This window comes from Populus trichocarpa, chromosome 2, assembly GCF_000002775.5.
Source record: "Populus trichocarpa isolate Nisqually-1 chromosome 2, P.trichocarpa_v4.1, whole genome shotgun sequence".
Taxonomy (NCBI): Eukaryota; Viridiplantae; Streptophyta; class Magnoliopsida; order Malpighiales; family Salicaceae; genus Populus; species Populus trichocarpa.
The window spans coordinates 12,155,151-12,172,460 of record NC_037286.2 but is presented as its reverse complement, the minus strand read 5'-3'; the positions used below and the strand labels follow the sequence as shown (position 1 = coordinate 12,172,460).

Sequence of the window (17,310 nt, the reverse complement as noted above, 5' to 3'; positions counted from 1 at the left end):
AATTAAAATGATAAGGTCTCTTTCTTGGCAACTACTTCTAATTAGTGTTACGTGTATAACTATAATCTAAGACATTTAAATACAATTCATATTTTTTAACTCTGGTTTTTTCTATTATAATTTCATTACTATTATCCTCTTCCACACCCAAGAATTCTTCCCTATCATCCTCCACTCCTTATATTATGTTTATTCCTTTCATAATATGTTGATTTTCAATGATATATTTCTCTTCACACCTAAAACATTGTTCCAACCTTCTTATTTCCTCATGTAATATTTTAGAAAGTTGTTTTGAACTACATGACACTTTTGCTTTAGAATGATTAAAAGATTTAGGTGGTATATTACCTAATTATCTTCCTATACTGTATGATTAAGTAATTATTGGAACACATATATTCTTCTTAGCTAAAGCATTATTGGGTTTTTCTTTCTATCTAGCTTGATCAAACAAGTTGTTGGTTTAAGAATCTTGAGCATTGGTTTACTACCATCCTTGAGCTTATCGTTGAAGCTGGAAATATAATAGGATTCTGGCATTAATAAATTGAGGGTATTCATCAAAGATTTGAGTTTTTAAAATCTTTTCATATATTTCTCCACCCTTTTATAATGCTTCAATTTATTAAACTTTTCCACCACATCATTTCTGCTACCAAACCTTATATAGATTGCCTTGGAAAACTCTTCCTAATTTGCTAGATCATTGCCTCCTAACAAAAGTCCTTTATACTATATTTCAGCCTTCCCTTTAAGATAAAAATAACTATTTCTACCAATTGATGCATTGGAGTGAAGTGCATCTTAAATAATTTTTTATGCTTTCTAATCCACCCTTTCATGTTTCTTCCCAAAAGGCTGGTAGTTCCACTTTAGATAATGCCACATCATATCCAATTCTATAATTTTCATGGTTTTTAATGGCTTTACCAAAATTATAACCTTTTTAGCTAGGATTTATTCCTTCAGAAGTTGAATTATCCCTTCTTGCTCTTTTTGCTTCTTAGCTAACCATGAAGGGCTTAAAAATAGTCATCATAACTTCCATTTACAAATTAATATGTTCATCCTTCTTGGTTTGTTCCAACCATTGCTTCTGGTTCTCAGCTATGAAATATTGTAGTTCTTGGTAAATGCTTTGTATTTGTTCATTAAACCTTTTACTGTGTTCCTCTAATGCTTTGATTTTTTTTTGTTTTCCACCATGATTTGTTGCAATTTTGTTACTATTGATCTAGTACATGCATATTTGATACCAATTTATTAATAACCTATTAACAAAGGAATTGTAATTTGAGAAGAAATAGAAGAACAAGAGTAGAAGTAAATAATTGAATTGCAATAACTAGATTCTTATCCCTTACTTCTCATGTTTTAACAATTGCTTTATTTATATTATTCATTTTCTTTTTTCTAACTACTAACTAACTTCTAATTGAATTTCTAACTACTAACTCCTTTCCTTGTATGATTCTACTCCAATTTATTTTATCCTCGCTAAGTTGCCTAGTCCTCGCTTATGACAATTAAGTTCAAGTCCTATAAAATATATTATTGGTAACATAGGAAATTGAGATGAAACATTAAAAGAGAACTTTAGATGTTGAAATGAAATTTACCCTTTCTTTGACGAGACTGCTGAGCATAAGAGGAGTCCACGAGACAACACATATGGCTTTGACTTTTAGGATATTTGAGAGTCTAGTAGTTATTACTTTTTAAAGTATTTTTTTTTGCTCAGAAATATATAAAATAATTTCAAATAAAAAATTAAAATTTTGATATCAACACATAATAAAAACATAAAAAAATTAATTTTAAATAAAAAATTTAAATTTTAACCAATATCTATTTAGGCCAAGGTTTTTAATTCCGTTCCGTTTCGTCTGGAATGACCGAAACATTTCATACCAATTCAAAAAACAGAACAAAACGGAACAATTTTCATCTCATTTCAAATCTTGGTCCGTTTTGGATTTTCTGGTTAATTTCGGCTGGAATGTTTTGGTTTCATTTCACATGTTCCGTTCAAGGCTTAAAAAGCCATTAAATCAACAGAGGTAGTAGCTCAAGCTAAAGATGAAGAATTTGAGAAGACCTTGGAGGAAAAGAGGAACTTGCTTGATGCATGCCATGCTATACACAAGGATCTGAAGACCGCCCACTCATCTTTGCAGGAGCAGATCATTGAGTTGGAAAGTCCGCGGGTCCAATGGTGAGTAGCTAGAATCATATAAGGGCTATAGGAACGATTTGATATTTTGTTTAAGTTGAATTACTTTAAGTTAAAATTCTATTTAATCTTGATTATTTAGGAATATTTTAAATTTTAAAATTATATTTGTTTGACATTGTGTTTGTATTGCATAATTTATAATTAATTTATTTTGAATTTGAATTATGTTGTTGAATTATATATATATATATATATATGTGTGTGTGTGAGAGAGAGAGAGAGAGAGAGAGAGAGAGAGAGAGAGAGAGAGAGAGAGAACAATTCAACCCTAAAATGACACCCTAAAATACTCTGAAACCAAAATATTACATTCTAATTTAAAAAATAAATCACCTACGGTAATGAAATTGACAATCTTCGATTTAAAGTTCTCATCCGAAAGAGACAAATTGTTAGAGAACTGGACAAAGAAACAGGCCGTTAATACTTAATACCTCAACGCGTGGTGCGCGACTGGTTGATAGTCCCTTTCTCTGCTTTTCTCTGTTATATTCTGCACTGTACACCCTATGACTTCACTATAGTTACAGCCCTGAAATTACTCCGCTATTTCCTACTTGAAAAACCCTAAATCACAATTCACTCAAATCAAGTAAGTTCACCAACTACATAGTTTTCTGATAAGAAAATTGGTAGGTTGTTGATAATTCACCACCAAGTTCCCTGAGTACTCTGTTTGTATTAAGAAAGAAAATCAAGTAGTCATGGAAGAATCAGGTTTCTGTATTTCTTTTATTGATAAAAGATCTTTGTTTTCTTTCTCTAAAAATAAAAATTGTGTACAATAACCTTTCTTGATGATTTTTTTTATGTGGAATGTGAATGATCATTCAGATACAATGGATGATGAGAAGGGAGAGAGTGGTGGTGATAGTCCTGGAGCTAATGATGGCACAAAGAAGAAATTGTCTAAAGATGGGGCTGAAGCACTAAAGAAGTGTTTGGAAGAAAACAAAGGGGACCGTAACAAATGCAAGTCCAAGATTGATGCTCTGCGATCTTCTTCTGCTCCAAGAAAACGACCCTTGCTACCTTTAAGACTCAAGAGCGGTTCATTGACTGATGTGTGAAACAGAGTGGTAGTAGCGGCCCATTAGCATGACTTCTGTTGATATCGTTAGATATAAAGGGGCGAGGAGGGTTGCCTGAATTGCAGACTTTTATTGGATTGATGATGTTATGAATATAATATGGGTTTCATTACTCCTGTTTTCTTTTATCATCTTTTGCTCTATTTATCTCCATGGATTGCATATCAATTAATGCTGGAAAAACTTGATCTTTACTTTTCTGTTTCAAATTTGTATGTGGGGGAAAAGAACCGTGAATTGAAAGCTCGATTGCACGAAAACAAAGTTCTTGAGGTTTCAGAATTAAAATTATCTTAACTGGATGCGGAATGTACATATCTTGCTCAAAAGATCTGAGTCAATACAGAAAATGTTTCCTATGTAAGAACTACTGCCTTTAACTTCTTACACACAGAAGTACATGGAATTTCTTAGACTCATCACTCTAATCCTTACAAAACTTGCGCGTTACAGAAAGTTGTTGGACAATGATCTGGGATAGAGCTCCTTGATTAAGATATCTTATATTTCACTGATGTTTGAAACTCATGCGGTTTCTATTGATCTTGGGTTCTCACTGAGTTGTCCACGAAAAGAACATCTTCGATCCAAGCAACAATGTTGAATGCTAACCCTTCTAGAACTCTTGAGTAGCTCTCTAGTGTTGCTTGTCCCACATCCTGCAATATTTATCTTCCCATTTAATTCTGTATAAAAAATTAATAAACTTGATATCGTGCAGTGAGATTAATGATTACTCAACTTACCCGATTGTACTGGATTTTGCAAGTGTCCAAGGATGTTTGTGAAAGTTCAGGGTATCTCTGCTTCAAGCAAAATAGCAAGGTCTCGGCTCTTTCTGCTAGAACATGATTTTTATCAGTTCGGTCAATGTCAGACATGAGATCTTTTACCATGTCCCAAGAGGATTTTGAGTGGCTTAGGCATGCTTTGCGTCTCCATGTGTACATTGAAGCTTCGACTCGGTCTGCAAGCTCAAGTGCTTCATGTTCTGATGCTAAGTTGAGACAGTCAAGGAGATGGTCTGGGGAGAATCCGTCTGCTGTACACAGGTAACGGTAAATCGTGTCCCCCAGACTCGCTCTTCCACTCTGAAATAAAAACATTTTGATATAACATACTGTCAATACTGGAACATGTCTTCGCTATTCTTTAAAGCCTAAATGAATGAGATAATTTCATAGTGCTTTTTCAGAAAATGGAAGCTAGTCATCACCACTCTGAGACCTCGAAATCTAGAATCATTACATTTTTGTTAAGTTATTTGATTAGCAAGAAGGCTAACCTTTGGAAGAGATGCCATGTAAGAGTGTGGAATTTCCATCTCAGTAAGAATGCTACTGTTAATGGCCATGGCAGCTTTGTGAATTTGATATGCACAGTCACGTTTGTGTCGCAAGTGCTTCCTCGACTTCTCAGAGAGACCATCATGTGGGACGCATGGGACTGGCACCCACCACTTCTCCTCTTTGCGCTGAATAACAACTCTGCGAAATGAGCCCGAACGAGTTGAATTCGATGACATGCTTCCTTGTTCTGCATACCAAAATTCTCTATCTTGGAAACTATCCAGTACTTCCTGTCAAGTAAAATCCAAGTTATAATGAATATATGACACTGAAATGAAAACAGAGTTTGCTCTAATCCCTTGCAAAAGAAAGCTTTTCATACTATGAGCATCGCGTCTAGCTTTGTTAATGCCGGAAGGTTGATGTAAATATCTGATCTTGGTCTACTTTCCATCACCTGAAAGACCAATCTATCATGTTAGAGATAAGCGAGGACAAAGTCCTTTGAAATTTGGGTTATAGTTAACGAAACTTCACCTCAAGAGCTGTCCCATCTCGTAAATTCTGAGACTTGGGGATAAATTCTACTATGTAATCACATACGGAAAGAAGGCAATCCATCTCTCTCTTCCACATCGATTTCTTCTCAGGTTTCAGTGGTTCTAATCTCAAATTTTGCCCAAACACAGTTGCTGCAGGAAGCATCAAAGATAAACAATGATGGAGAACTGGATGAAAGAAAGAAAGAACCATATAATTTAATAAATCAAGGTGATGTCATACATACCATAGAGATTGGTTATGGCATTTGATATAGTAACAGCTGTGCAGACACCTTTGCCACTTCCTGACATGTCTTCGCCAAGCAAGAGCTTTGAGAATCTTTCTTTCATCGTCTCAAGTTCTGCCATAATTAAGCAAAAAATTGTTACCGTCTTGCTCATTACATGGACAGATTTTTCAGCAAAAAGACAAACTATCATGCGTAACCCCACCTAAGTCAACTGATTCTTGATCATCCAACTTGTCATCCACAACTTGCTTCTGTTGCTTCATTTCTAGTCTTCCAAACATAGCCTGATTTTGTGCTCCAGATTTGGTTACTGGCCAGTGAGAAGGAGAAGGTTCACTTGAATAGCTGTTGTCATCTATGGGATCAGAAAAGGCTGAGGTCTCTGAATAAGTCCGACCGAACATGAAAGAATCACCACTCATTGTTGAGTACACTGGAGTTTCCACGGTTGATTGATCATTTTGATCCAAAGAAGAAGGTGAGGGTTGATAACTGGGCTCAGAAATTTCGTCAAAATTCGATGAATTATCCATTTAAAGACTAGTACTTGTGGCGTAATTGCTCAGAAATCTGCAAGATAACCATGAAAGTGTTAAGAACTTTGGTTAGTGGGCTCTAGACTTGGATAACTTCTTTTGATCATTGCCAAAACACAATCCACAGATGGGAATCTAGGAATACTCGAATCCGATACTTTCACCCGGGATTTGGCTTAAAATTCAGAATTTATGATTGAGAGAAGAAGAAGAAGAAAGGATTACAAAGAAAAGAAACAGAAGAGCAGAGAAAGAAAAAGAAGCGTTCTCCTTTCTAGCTACAAAAAGCAAAAGGGCTTAATCATAAGTCGTTACGTAATCATGCACTGAATTTTCTGCAAAACTTATAACAGAAGCCAGTCTTTGATAAATTCCATCTTTTAGAAATGAACCAACAGACATTTGAAAATCGAAAGACAACGGTTTATTACAAAAAGCAACGGTCTAATAACAACTCCTTTGCTTTGAACTTACCTTTAACAGGGAAAATTTGAATTTTGTAATAGCTGATGACACTTGCTAGCTAGTAAGCTGAATATTGATGAGTACCGTCTGGAACACTTCCCTACTTCATATGCTTCTTCTTCTCTTTATTTCTTGTAGCCTTTTCTTTCCAAAAGGTACGCTTTCGCTGGACAAGCACTCATACCTCCGTGATCTTAAGAGATCAGGGAAAAAAAAAACTTCGACCGTTGGATTGTTGTGTTTCTTGATATGAGATGAAGATTTATATGGTGGGCATGAATATTTATGGGTTTGCGGTGCGTTATTATATGGTGCTGAATACATGGTGAATAATAAATGTTGTAAGAGAAATTCAACGAATCATTTTGAGTTATTTTAATGGCAAGTCTACCATCTTGAAGTGCAGGAAATGCCAGGGTGAATTTTGATTCGAATCACCTTAGGGTTTATAAAACACTTTTAGGGACATAATTGGTCAATTAGGACCATTTTTTTTTCCTTTTCTTTTTGGAAAGCGATTTAGACCGTCTGATCTATAAATCAAAAGGAAAGAAAAAATAGAAGAAGAAAGGACACCTTGTTCATTCATAATTCTGGGTCATAAATCTGCCATGTGAACCAGAAGCCATGAGATACCGGCAAGAGTTTCTAAAAAATCCATGTTTCCCCCATCGTTTTTTGCCTACTTGAGATCCCTCAAAGTTGAAAGCCTTTTACTATACGAACTCTAAATCCTACTCTTCATTTGTTTAATGAACGTGCCCTTTTGTTCGCTTCAATCTACGACATCAAAGACTCTGTATTTCTCCAAGTGGGCAGTACCAGCTTGTCGAATTGGAAATGAAACTCGACAACACTTTCATCATCAGTTCTTAAAATGGCCATGAACCCCTTATTTAGTTGTCCAAATACAACTTCATAATCAGGTTTTTTTTACATCACCTAAAATCCTGTCTAAAAAATCCAATAACAAGGTGGTAACCCACCGACAAGTGAATCTTGCAAGTTATCAGACCCAATATATTTCGAGAAAATAACTCTTTAATCTCCTCACTCCATCAAAACAACAAAATTTAGATCTCAACTCAATAGTTTAAACTATTAGATGAGATCCCAAGAATAATTTTATATTACTTTATAATATTTATCATACCAAAATAAGAACACACATCCTTGTTTTTGAAATTTAAAACTTTTTTTCATTTAATATAATTCTCTATTTAAAAGTTACTGACTTCATCATCTGAAGATCTTTAAACCAAAAAAAAAAAATTATTTTGTAAATATCAGGACCTTTAATCATGTACTTTCTAGGCTATGAAAAATAAAATATTAATATGTATATGTGATTACCTACTGTACAAAAACCAAATAACCTCATTCTTAAACATCTATATCATTACAGCTCAACTTTATTCCTTAAAAGAAAAAGAAAAAGAAAAAGAAAAAGAAAAAAGAAGGAAAGAAAGAACATGCAACCCTTAGTTGTATACGTTAGAATTTAATAAGAAAGAGTTGTTAGCTCGGTCGGAGGTTAGCTTGGAAGACATGTGGAATACATTAGCCTTCGTATATAATTGATGAACTCTCGCCATCGGTCTAAAGAAAAACTCGTACCAATTTGAAAAGAAATCCATTTCCTGATAACATTTTTTTTATGAAACACAGAATTTCTCAAATGGGTCGTGACTCCTGAGACAGACGTGCATCCCATTTTGCAAATGTGTTCCCTGTTCCATAGGGTTGGCAAAGAAACAAAATCTCAAGATTATCAGGTCAAATATTTCTTTATTAAGCAAATGCATGAACATACTTTTAGGTGCAAAACAACAAGTCTACCGTTCCATACAAAATTACCAGAAAAAAAAAAAGTATTCCTATGCAAAATTGACCAACCAAGGACTCAATGAAGGTATTGTTGTTGTCCATTCAGCTATTGAACAGATGCAGGCTACAATTTTCAGACCCGTTGCCCATAGTCACTAAAAGAAAGTACTCTTACAGAAACGACTATTCAGAAGCTTCTAAGTTGACCATATATATAACACGGGGAGAGAACCTGATGTTGCTCAACTTATAAATCAATATAAATTAAAAAAAAATTATAAAATTAAATTCTCAACTATTTCAATATTAAAAAATAAAATTAACAAAAGTTTTTTAAAAACAATCATAACAAAAAAAAACAAAAAAAAAAGAAAATCATGTGTTAAAAAAAAAATATGGAGAAACACTGCAGCAATTTATTACATTTTGTGAGAAAAACAACATGTTTCCCCGTATGTTTTAGCTTTTTTTATTATAACTTATAATATGAAAACTACAATGAGGAACATATTCTGATGAGTTCTGAACAGATTTCCTGGACGGAAACATTTTCCCCATTGATAACCAAAATATGATCCAATTCCCACAGGCTCAATCCATCTTGATTTCGTGAGGAAGTTTTTCCTTGGACTATGATTCAAGATTATGATCTAATTAATATACTTCTAATCTTCCTGTATTGTTTTTAGTATTTCTCTGAATATGATAAAGCCAGAACCTCCACCATGAAAATTTCCAGAGATTTACAATGGAAAGTCCTCTCTGGGAGTACTTCTTTCTGCCAAAGATGGTGATTTTATGTAAGATCAGTGATCTAATCCACTGATGCGTAATTACAAGAAATTGATGGATGTCACATAAAAATGTTTGCTTACATTAGCAATGAATTTGAGTCCAATCTTTATCTCTCCTTTGTTCCTCTACTAATCCCCTCTTTTATTATGCTTCATAGGTAAATTCTAAATCACAAATGAAACATAAATTAAAAACAACATCAAAATAAAATCACAAGAAGACAAACTGGTTAGTGGATTGAGAAATCAAGTCTCTACACTACACCTATGAGAGTATTATTAGATGAAATTCCTCATTGCAATTACTTTTAGCGTACAAAAAACCACCCTGCCATAGTTTCTGCTGTAAATCTTATCTATTATTCCTCAGAACAAAAGTTTCATTTACTTTACGACTTGCACAAGTATTCATGGTCAAGTTTAAAAGGAGGAAAAAGAAGTTTAAATAAATAGCACTTTGAGTTGTCAAAGGAGTTAAAACAAAATAAGTAGCTAAAGCTGTTTTAAATGAATCCCTAAATTATTGGCCACGAAGCAATGAAATCAAATCTTGAGTTTCATAAATTGTTACCTGATGACTGTTATGATGAACAACATTTTGTAGTTTCAGAGCAGAGTGAAACTGTAGCCTAACATAGTTCAAATTTTATGTTTTAAATCATATGCCTAGTGTGGTCTAACATAGAGCTTCCAGAGGTCTTCTTACCCGACCTACAGTTTAATTAACTTCATAGTTTGAATGCATACTGATTGACCAAAGTTATATATTGCATGTTAAGTATTACGTAGATCTTTAGGTTTTGTTCTATGTGAAGACTGACACCATTATAATTAGAACCCTTTTCAATGGTCACATACTCAAGTGGATCATCAAGCACCCTTTAATTAACTAACTCTCCCTTACATTTACAGTATACCTCCTTTCTGAACTGATCACTGAAAATTCACCCAACAGAAATACACAATTCAATGACCATTTCAAAATTCTCATGACCAAAACAAATGAAGAAACAGTCCAAGATTGTAATTCCAAAATTCATGACCATCATTTTAATATCAGCATCTGAGCAGCATAAATTATACAATCACCGTGTATAAGAAAAGGCCATTTAACTCTCATCCTTAGAAATTATGAACCATGTAATGAATAGGGAAGAAACATGAAATCAACTGACCAATTACCTGTTGATATTAATGAATTGGAAATGCTTGTGTGGACAATCATTTATCTGCATTCTGCTCTCTACATTAATCTTTTGCCATCTGCCAACATTTTGAGCCTCACCACATAGTCCCATCTACCTCCTTCGCATACAAGTCTAACAAAATCTCAGGATAAATGGTATTTTCTGGGTCCAAGGCACTAAGCCATTTTCCCACAAATTCTGCCACCACATTGACCCACAACTTCTAGATCTACAAATGGCAAGAGGAGATCCCAGATTCTTTTAAAGGCTCCAATGGCATTTTGTTTCAAATTCAAGAGCTTCCTCAACCTTTCCTTGCCAAATTAGCAGATCCACCATGCAAGCATAATGTGCAAGTTTTGGAGTACGACCATACTTTTTCTTAAATGAAATAAACAAGTCATGACCCTTACATTCTAGCCCACATGGACGAAGGGCAGATTGAAAAGAGAGAGAAACATCATCATTGAGCTTTACCCCACAATCCAACATGCTTCAAGACCCTCAAGTCCTCATCCATCTAACCCATATCCCTTAATTGGTGAACTTCCATTCTCAAAACTCATTCTCAGCACAACCAAGAATCTACAGTCTTCCAAGAAATCAAATCCTTCTTCCAACCTCCCCTAAAAACCCAAATCCAGCCCTCCAATTCCCCACATTTTGCATACACAATGAACATATCGTACATTTGAGAAAGACAATCTATATCAACAACCTACGAATCTCTTTTCCTCAACACAACTCACTAAGATCATCTCAAGCACCAGTAGCCTCCAAACTTTAACTCTGCATTTCTCCTAAACCAATAAATACCATCCTTATACTTCCCATTCTTGACAAAACTCGAAGCCATAGCACTCCACAACACAACATCATATTTCTGTTCTACTTGATCAAATAATATACTAGAACCCCTATTATATATAAAAAAAAAAAAAAAAAAAAACCCAAGTAAAACAATCAAGACCTGAACTTCAAGCTCGAAACCACATTTAATCAAGAAAAACATGAGAAACTTTTTTTAATTTTGACAATTAAATGAACAAAAAGCACCAATCACACTAACTAAAGCCAATAATTTGGCCTCTGGTCACTCAAAAGCATCGTTTTGAATAACACAATCGCCTTTCAGGCCTTTTGTTTTCCTAAAAAAAGGGGAAATCTTACATGTTCATGATGGTAAATTGTCGTAAAAATCAATTGGTTATGCATAATAATGGTATTCTTTAAGCGTGGGAGTGAAATAGTAAGAAATTATAGAGCTGTTCAGGAGATGGTTTCGCTTGGTGATTTTATCGAACGGTTTGTGTGCGTTACTGGAAAGTTAGCACGTAAAGCTTCAAGCTAACTTAACGTGACATGAAATGTGAAATCGTTATGGAGAAATGAAAAGAAGTGAGTGAGTTTTGAATCTGGGCCTTGAGTTCACTGGGCCAATGCCTCAATGGATTTCTGTGCCCTAGAACTAGAACCTATCACTGCTCATGACGGTTGGTAATTAGTTCTTTTTCTTGAAAATCTTTTTTTCCCCCCTGTTGAAGAACGAATCACATCCTAGTCATTTTAACAAGCGCTGAAATCATAAATAATCATTTCAAAAAAATAAATAAATATTAAGGTATAGATTTAAGGAACACAATCAATTTTTGTGACTTTATTAACAAAACATGGAAAAACACTATAGACAAATATGCATTTATACACTAAAAGTATTATTAAATTAAAATCTATTAGGACATTGAAATCTTTTCATAAGATATATTAGTTATTATTAAATTAATTAGAAATAAATAAAATAATTTCTAATTAGAAAACACAATGCAACAATCAAAATGCTCTTGAAAAAAAATTAAAACTGACATTCAAAGATTTTTTGTATTTTCACAATAATTTTTTTTTTATTATCAGGTCAGTTAAGAAACTATATATATATATATATATATATTCCATGTGGAAGGCGCTCGCAATCTTCGACAACATGTTTGGTGGCCAAAATCCTCTTTCCACTGTGTCATTGGAAATTTTGTGATAAAGTCTTTCTTTTCAGGCAGTATGTGTGGTCAGTGGTGACACAATTTATCACCAATGAATTTTTTTTCCCCTCTTTTCTCTCTTCTCCCATGATTTTCGCATTGGTCATGCAAAATTTCAGAGTTGTCCTCTGATTTAAAGAGATTTCCTCTCTGGTCCTTCTTCTTTTGATTTTTATTTTTTGTTCTTGACAATTTTATAAAATTTTAATTTATTTTCAATTTCATATTTCAATTCCAATTTGTGATGTTATTGTTTCCAATTTGATCCTTATTTATTTGATTTTTATTTTTTTAGGTTTTTTTTGTTAAATTGATTTTTCTTTTCGATTTTGGGGGTGTTTGGGAGTATGGTAGAGGTTGCGGTTTAAAATGCTTTTCGCTTAGAAATGCATCAAAATAATATTTGTTTTTTATTTTCTTAAAATTATTTTTGACATCAACACATCAAAACGATTTGAAAATATTAAAAAAATAATTTTAAGCAAAAAAAAGAAAAATATTCAATTTTTTTAGAAACGCGGTTGAAACCGCGTTTCCAAACACCGATTTCACCATTTAATAAAAAATAAAATTTATTTTGTATTTCAATTTTGATCCTCATTCTTTTAATTGTGATTTTGTATTTTGAATCCTTTTGTATAATTGAATTTTTTTTTCAATTTCATCATTCAACATTAAATTGAATGAGAATTGAGCTTCATGGTTTTTTCATATAAGGTGTTTCAGATCTAATGAAAGTTAATAAGGGTTAACATTTTTTTTATATAAAAAAATTGGCTTTGTGATTTTTTTTATTTTTTCTATCGGGTTATTCCAAACATATGACCTGAGTTACAGGTTTAACGGTATAACTCAGGTTGGCTCGACCCTGATTAACGGGGTTACAAGTTTTTCATGCTAACTAGGGTTTACAAGCTTAATTTTTTAGGTCATTTTTTAGCACATTTCATCCTTCTATATTGATGGGTTGAGAATTAAGCTGTATAATTTGTCTCATTTAAAAAAAAAAATTTACTAGGCTATTATGATCACTTAAAAAAAAAACAATTGTTCTTATGATGTTAGTCAGGTCTATGACCTGAGTCACGAGATTTTTTTTCTTTTTCAAAACATGTTTGCAATACTTGAACATTATATTTTACAAAAAAAATAAAATTCTATTCAATCTTCATGTAATTCTTTGATCAGTGTTTCTTATTTCATTGGTTAATGTAATTATTTGATATATTCCTTTCCTCTTCTAGAATTTCTATTTAATTTAATCACTCTTTGGTAAGGCTTGATACTTGTTTAATTATTAATTTGTGTTTTGTGATGTAACTTGGTGGGCAGGCATGAATCGCACGTATAGTACTTTAATCCCTGTCTTATTTCTTTAGTATATCTTCCAGAACATCAGGTTAATTGTCAATGAATTGCTTCCAGCAGAGTACAAGATTTGGAAACTCAAGCCGCACTTCATTATCATCCCCTGTAATCGCATCCCGTTTCTTGCAAAGACCCGGCTTGCCTGGATCGGAACCCGCGACACACTCAATCGTATGCAGACAGATTTCGGAATGGAGAAGAATATTAGGGTTAGTGGTGGCAACAAAATCACGTTTTTGTCTTGACCAATATTTATTAGTTTTATAAGCCCTAGACTCTACAAGCTTAATGAACAAGCAGATGTGCTGGTAGGCTTTCTGACCAATAATTTTAAGCTCTAGAATCCATGCAAAAACACGGTATAAGAAAATCATCCCATGTGTTCTGGGCACCTCTCTAACAGTCTGTCATTGGTTTTGAGCCTCCATTCATTTCTTCACTTGACAAAAAATAATACTTAGCAACCATTATCATCTCTTTGTTTATACGTAGTCAAACCTTTTGTGGTAGCCTTTGATTCAAACATCATGTTGGTTGATTAAAGCTTAATTTCTTATACTGGTCAATCAGTAAGAATCAACTACTTGTCATTTTCATAACTTTCTGTAACAAAAAAAAAAATCAAGTGAATTGCACCTCTAAAGAGCACAGTTTTTGTAGTCGCATCAGTTTATATATATATATATATTTATTAGGTGTTGCCCTTCTCTTCTCTCTCTCTCTCTCTCTTTTCTTTGTCCGTTTTCTCTTGATCAACAAGGTTGAAAATGATTTCCCTCTTTCTTCTAACCAATCATTTATTGATATATATATAGCTCTATCAAACTGGACAAACCAAACATTTTCTCTCCATGTTCTAGGAAAAATGCCTGAGTGCCATTCTGCAGAACTTCCTATTCTAGATATCTCTCAGCCACTACAGCCGTCTGCTCTGGCTTCACTGGCTGAAGCTTGCCAAGAATGGGGATTTTTTCGTATTAGCAACCATGGAATCTCCAAAGAGCTTTACAACAAACTCTATTCACTTTCACAGCAACTCTTCGGCCTCCCTGCTGAGACAAAACTCGAACTTGGTCCCTCTTCTTCCATAAACACTTACACTCCTCATTTCATTGCTTCTCCTTTCTTTGAGTGCCTCCGAGTTTTTGGACCAAACTTCTTTGCATCTGCCCAGAGTTCCGCAGATACCCTTTTTGGCCAACAGAGTTTTGAATTCAGGTGATATAAAAATTGAAACTTCCTTTTCTTTATGCGTTTATATTTTCTGTTCTTTCCTGATTGTTTCCATATTTTTTGCGTTTTGTTTTTCTCGTTTCCTTTTCCTTCCTTACAGAGCGGCACTACAAGAATATGGGACCAAGATGACAGAATTATCGAAGAGAATCGTGGAGATTTTATCGATGAGTTTGGGGGAGGGTTTTGACAATAAGTATTATGAGTCAGAATTCAAAAATTGCCATGGTTATCTGAGGATTATTAATTACAATCCTCCGAAAGGTTTGGTAGATGAGGTCGAGGGACTTGGAATGCATACAGACATGAGTTGTGTTACCATCGTATACCAGGATGAAGTCGGTGGCCTGCAGGTGAAATCCAGGGAAGGGAAATGGATGGATATAAGTCCAGGTGAGGAAACCTTGGTGGTAAACATAGGAGATTTGTTGCAAGCTTGGAGCAATGATAAATTAAGATCATCAGAACACCGAATCGTTTTGAAGAAGCCAGTTAACCGTCTTTCTCTTGCCTTTTTTTGGTGCTTCGAGGATGAGAAGGTCATCATGGCACCAAATGAAGTAGTAGGAGAAGGAAATGCGAGAATCTATGAGCCCTTTGTTTGTTCAGATTATTTGAAGTTCAGAGAGAGCAGTGAAAGAGGGAAGTTTGAAAAGGTTGGCTTCACTGTTAAGGATTTTGCTGGTATTAGTCTCTGAAAGTCATGGCTAAAAAATCCAAGTTCAAGTTCTTCCCCGTGTATCTGGTCATATTACTGGTAATCTTTTATTTCTGAAGTTAGGATCTTAAAGTTGGTAGTTTATGTCAGATATCTCCAGCAATCGCCTTTCTTAACTTTTAAGCTCTTAGTCAGTGAATGGTTTGTCTTGAGGGATTTCAAGTTCGAGGTGAAGAAGCCAACAAAATAGGGGTTAGCTGAGTCTGAGAGCAATGACCTGTTGGTAGTTAATGTCGAAGAGGTTGTACAGTTGGAGTTCCAACTTCCAACTATGTGTTCGTGTATTATATAATTCTTGTATTTATGGGCCTATCAATAAATGGAGATACAATAATGGCCAACTCCAAAAGAATCTAGAAGTTTTAATGGATTTGTTCTTGACAGATCATCTGGATATCCAACTTCTATTCCTTCGCGATCAATTAGGTCAGAAATAATTGGCAGGGTTGCCTTAATTCCATAGAAAATTGGGCATCCAAAACCATAATGTCCCTTTATGACATCAACGGATTAATGTCAGAAGAGACGATGCAAAGCAGAGAATGATGCCCAGTTTCTAAAGCCAAACCCTACTTTGATCTTTCTATTAATGAGTGAATGATTATGTTTTTCTTCACACTTGAAAGGATGCCCTTCCGCTCCCAGCAAGATAATATATACTTATATTGCATCACATTTTTGTACAATTGATGTGAGAGCCTCCCAACCAAAGCCAATTCAATATTGGTGATGGCCTCTTGCCAAGGTCATCAATTAAAGGGGATGGCCTCAAAGCCGAACCCACCCCTACCTTGGCAGGTTTGTGAGGGCTTATCCTAGCCCATCATTCATATGGTGTGGGCTTGTTAAGACATGCTCATGCTAGAGCTGCTAACCTAAACGTTTCACTTTATATGGTAATAGCGTGATCGCTCATAATAACAGTGCAATCGCTCATAATGACAATGCAACTGTCTATAGTGACAATACGATAATCTATAACAACAATGCGACCATCCATAACAAAGGTAATCATCCTATTTGATTTTCTAATGAGTAGATTCACATGATTCATGAATATATAAAGATCTATGAGTTACTAGGTAATATACAACAAGTTGTGAGCTCAACTCACTCACAAACACACAAAGAGATAAAAGGGAGCTCATATTCTTTCTTTCAGCTCTCATCATCTCTAGCTTCTTTCCTACAAACACACATATCATCACAAAGGTTTCTTTTTGCCTACATTAGTATTAACTTAAGCATCAAAAGGTCCCCTAAGCTATCAAGGGATCTGTTTTGCAGGTGCTCTTGAGATCCAAGTTCAACAATCACTTTCAACAACTCAATTTGAAAAGCCCATCAACCAACCATGGAAACACTCCTTTAAAGTTTTCCTTGACTTTGTTAGTCCGTAGCGTTGTTTATAGGAATTGAAGAAAAGTCAGTTCAATTCCCTTTTTTTACTAGCTTTTTCCATGACTGACAACCTAGAAACTTTTAGGATATGGGAAAGAAATAAACCTTCTCATCGCAGATACATCAGCTCCATGAAATCTCTAACAACTAATACAATAATAAAAAATGCTCATGGAGGCTCTATTAGCCACCTAAAAGCAAGTCAAGGCCTTACCTTTTCCTTGACAGATGGCTCCAACATTATCTCTACTAGATGCACCCCTTTAATGCACACAGACAACTACAGCTTGAGAAAGGAGCATGTCAAAATAATGTGTAGGAGAGAAAATAAAA

The 17,310-nt window shown here is 34.4% G+C and overlaps 2 protein-coding genes across 2 annotated transcripts; one reads left to right on the top strand and one right to left on the bottom strand.

Annotated features, from left to right (window-relative positions):
* Positions 1 to 3,604: 3,604 nt before the first annotated feature.
* Positions 3,605 to 6,909, bottom strand: LOC18096355 (rop guanine nucleotide exchange factor 3). Its single transcript, XM_006386538.3, has 8 exons — positions 6,423 to 6,909; positions 5,615 to 5,982; positions 5,407 to 5,523; positions 5,157 to 5,311; positions 5,002 to 5,076; positions 4,616 to 4,909; positions 4,077 to 4,421; positions 3,605 to 3,989 (listed from the first exon to the last, which is right to left on the bottom strand). The coding sequence occupies exons 2-8, from the start codon at positions 5,943 to 5,945 to the stop codon at positions 3,867 to 3,869; spliced, it is 1,440 nt and encodes a 479-aa protein (XP_006386600.2). The 5' UTR covers positions 5,946 to 5,982; positions 6,423 to 6,909; the 3' UTR covers positions 3,605 to 3,866.
* A 7,467-nt stretch (positions 6,910 to 14,376) lies between these two features.
* LOC7494074 (gibberellin 20-oxidase-like protein) lies at positions 14,377 to 15,964 on the top strand. The gene is made up of 2 exons (XM_002302550.3): positions 14,377 to 14,843; positions 14,959 to 15,964. Exons 1-2 carry the CDS (start codon positions 14,491 to 14,493, stop codon positions 15,554 to 15,556), a joined length of 951 nt encoding a protein of 316 aa, XP_002302586.1. The 5' UTR covers positions 14,377 to 14,490; the 3' UTR covers positions 15,557 to 15,964.
* Positions 15,965 to 17,310: the final 1,346 nt, after the last annotated feature.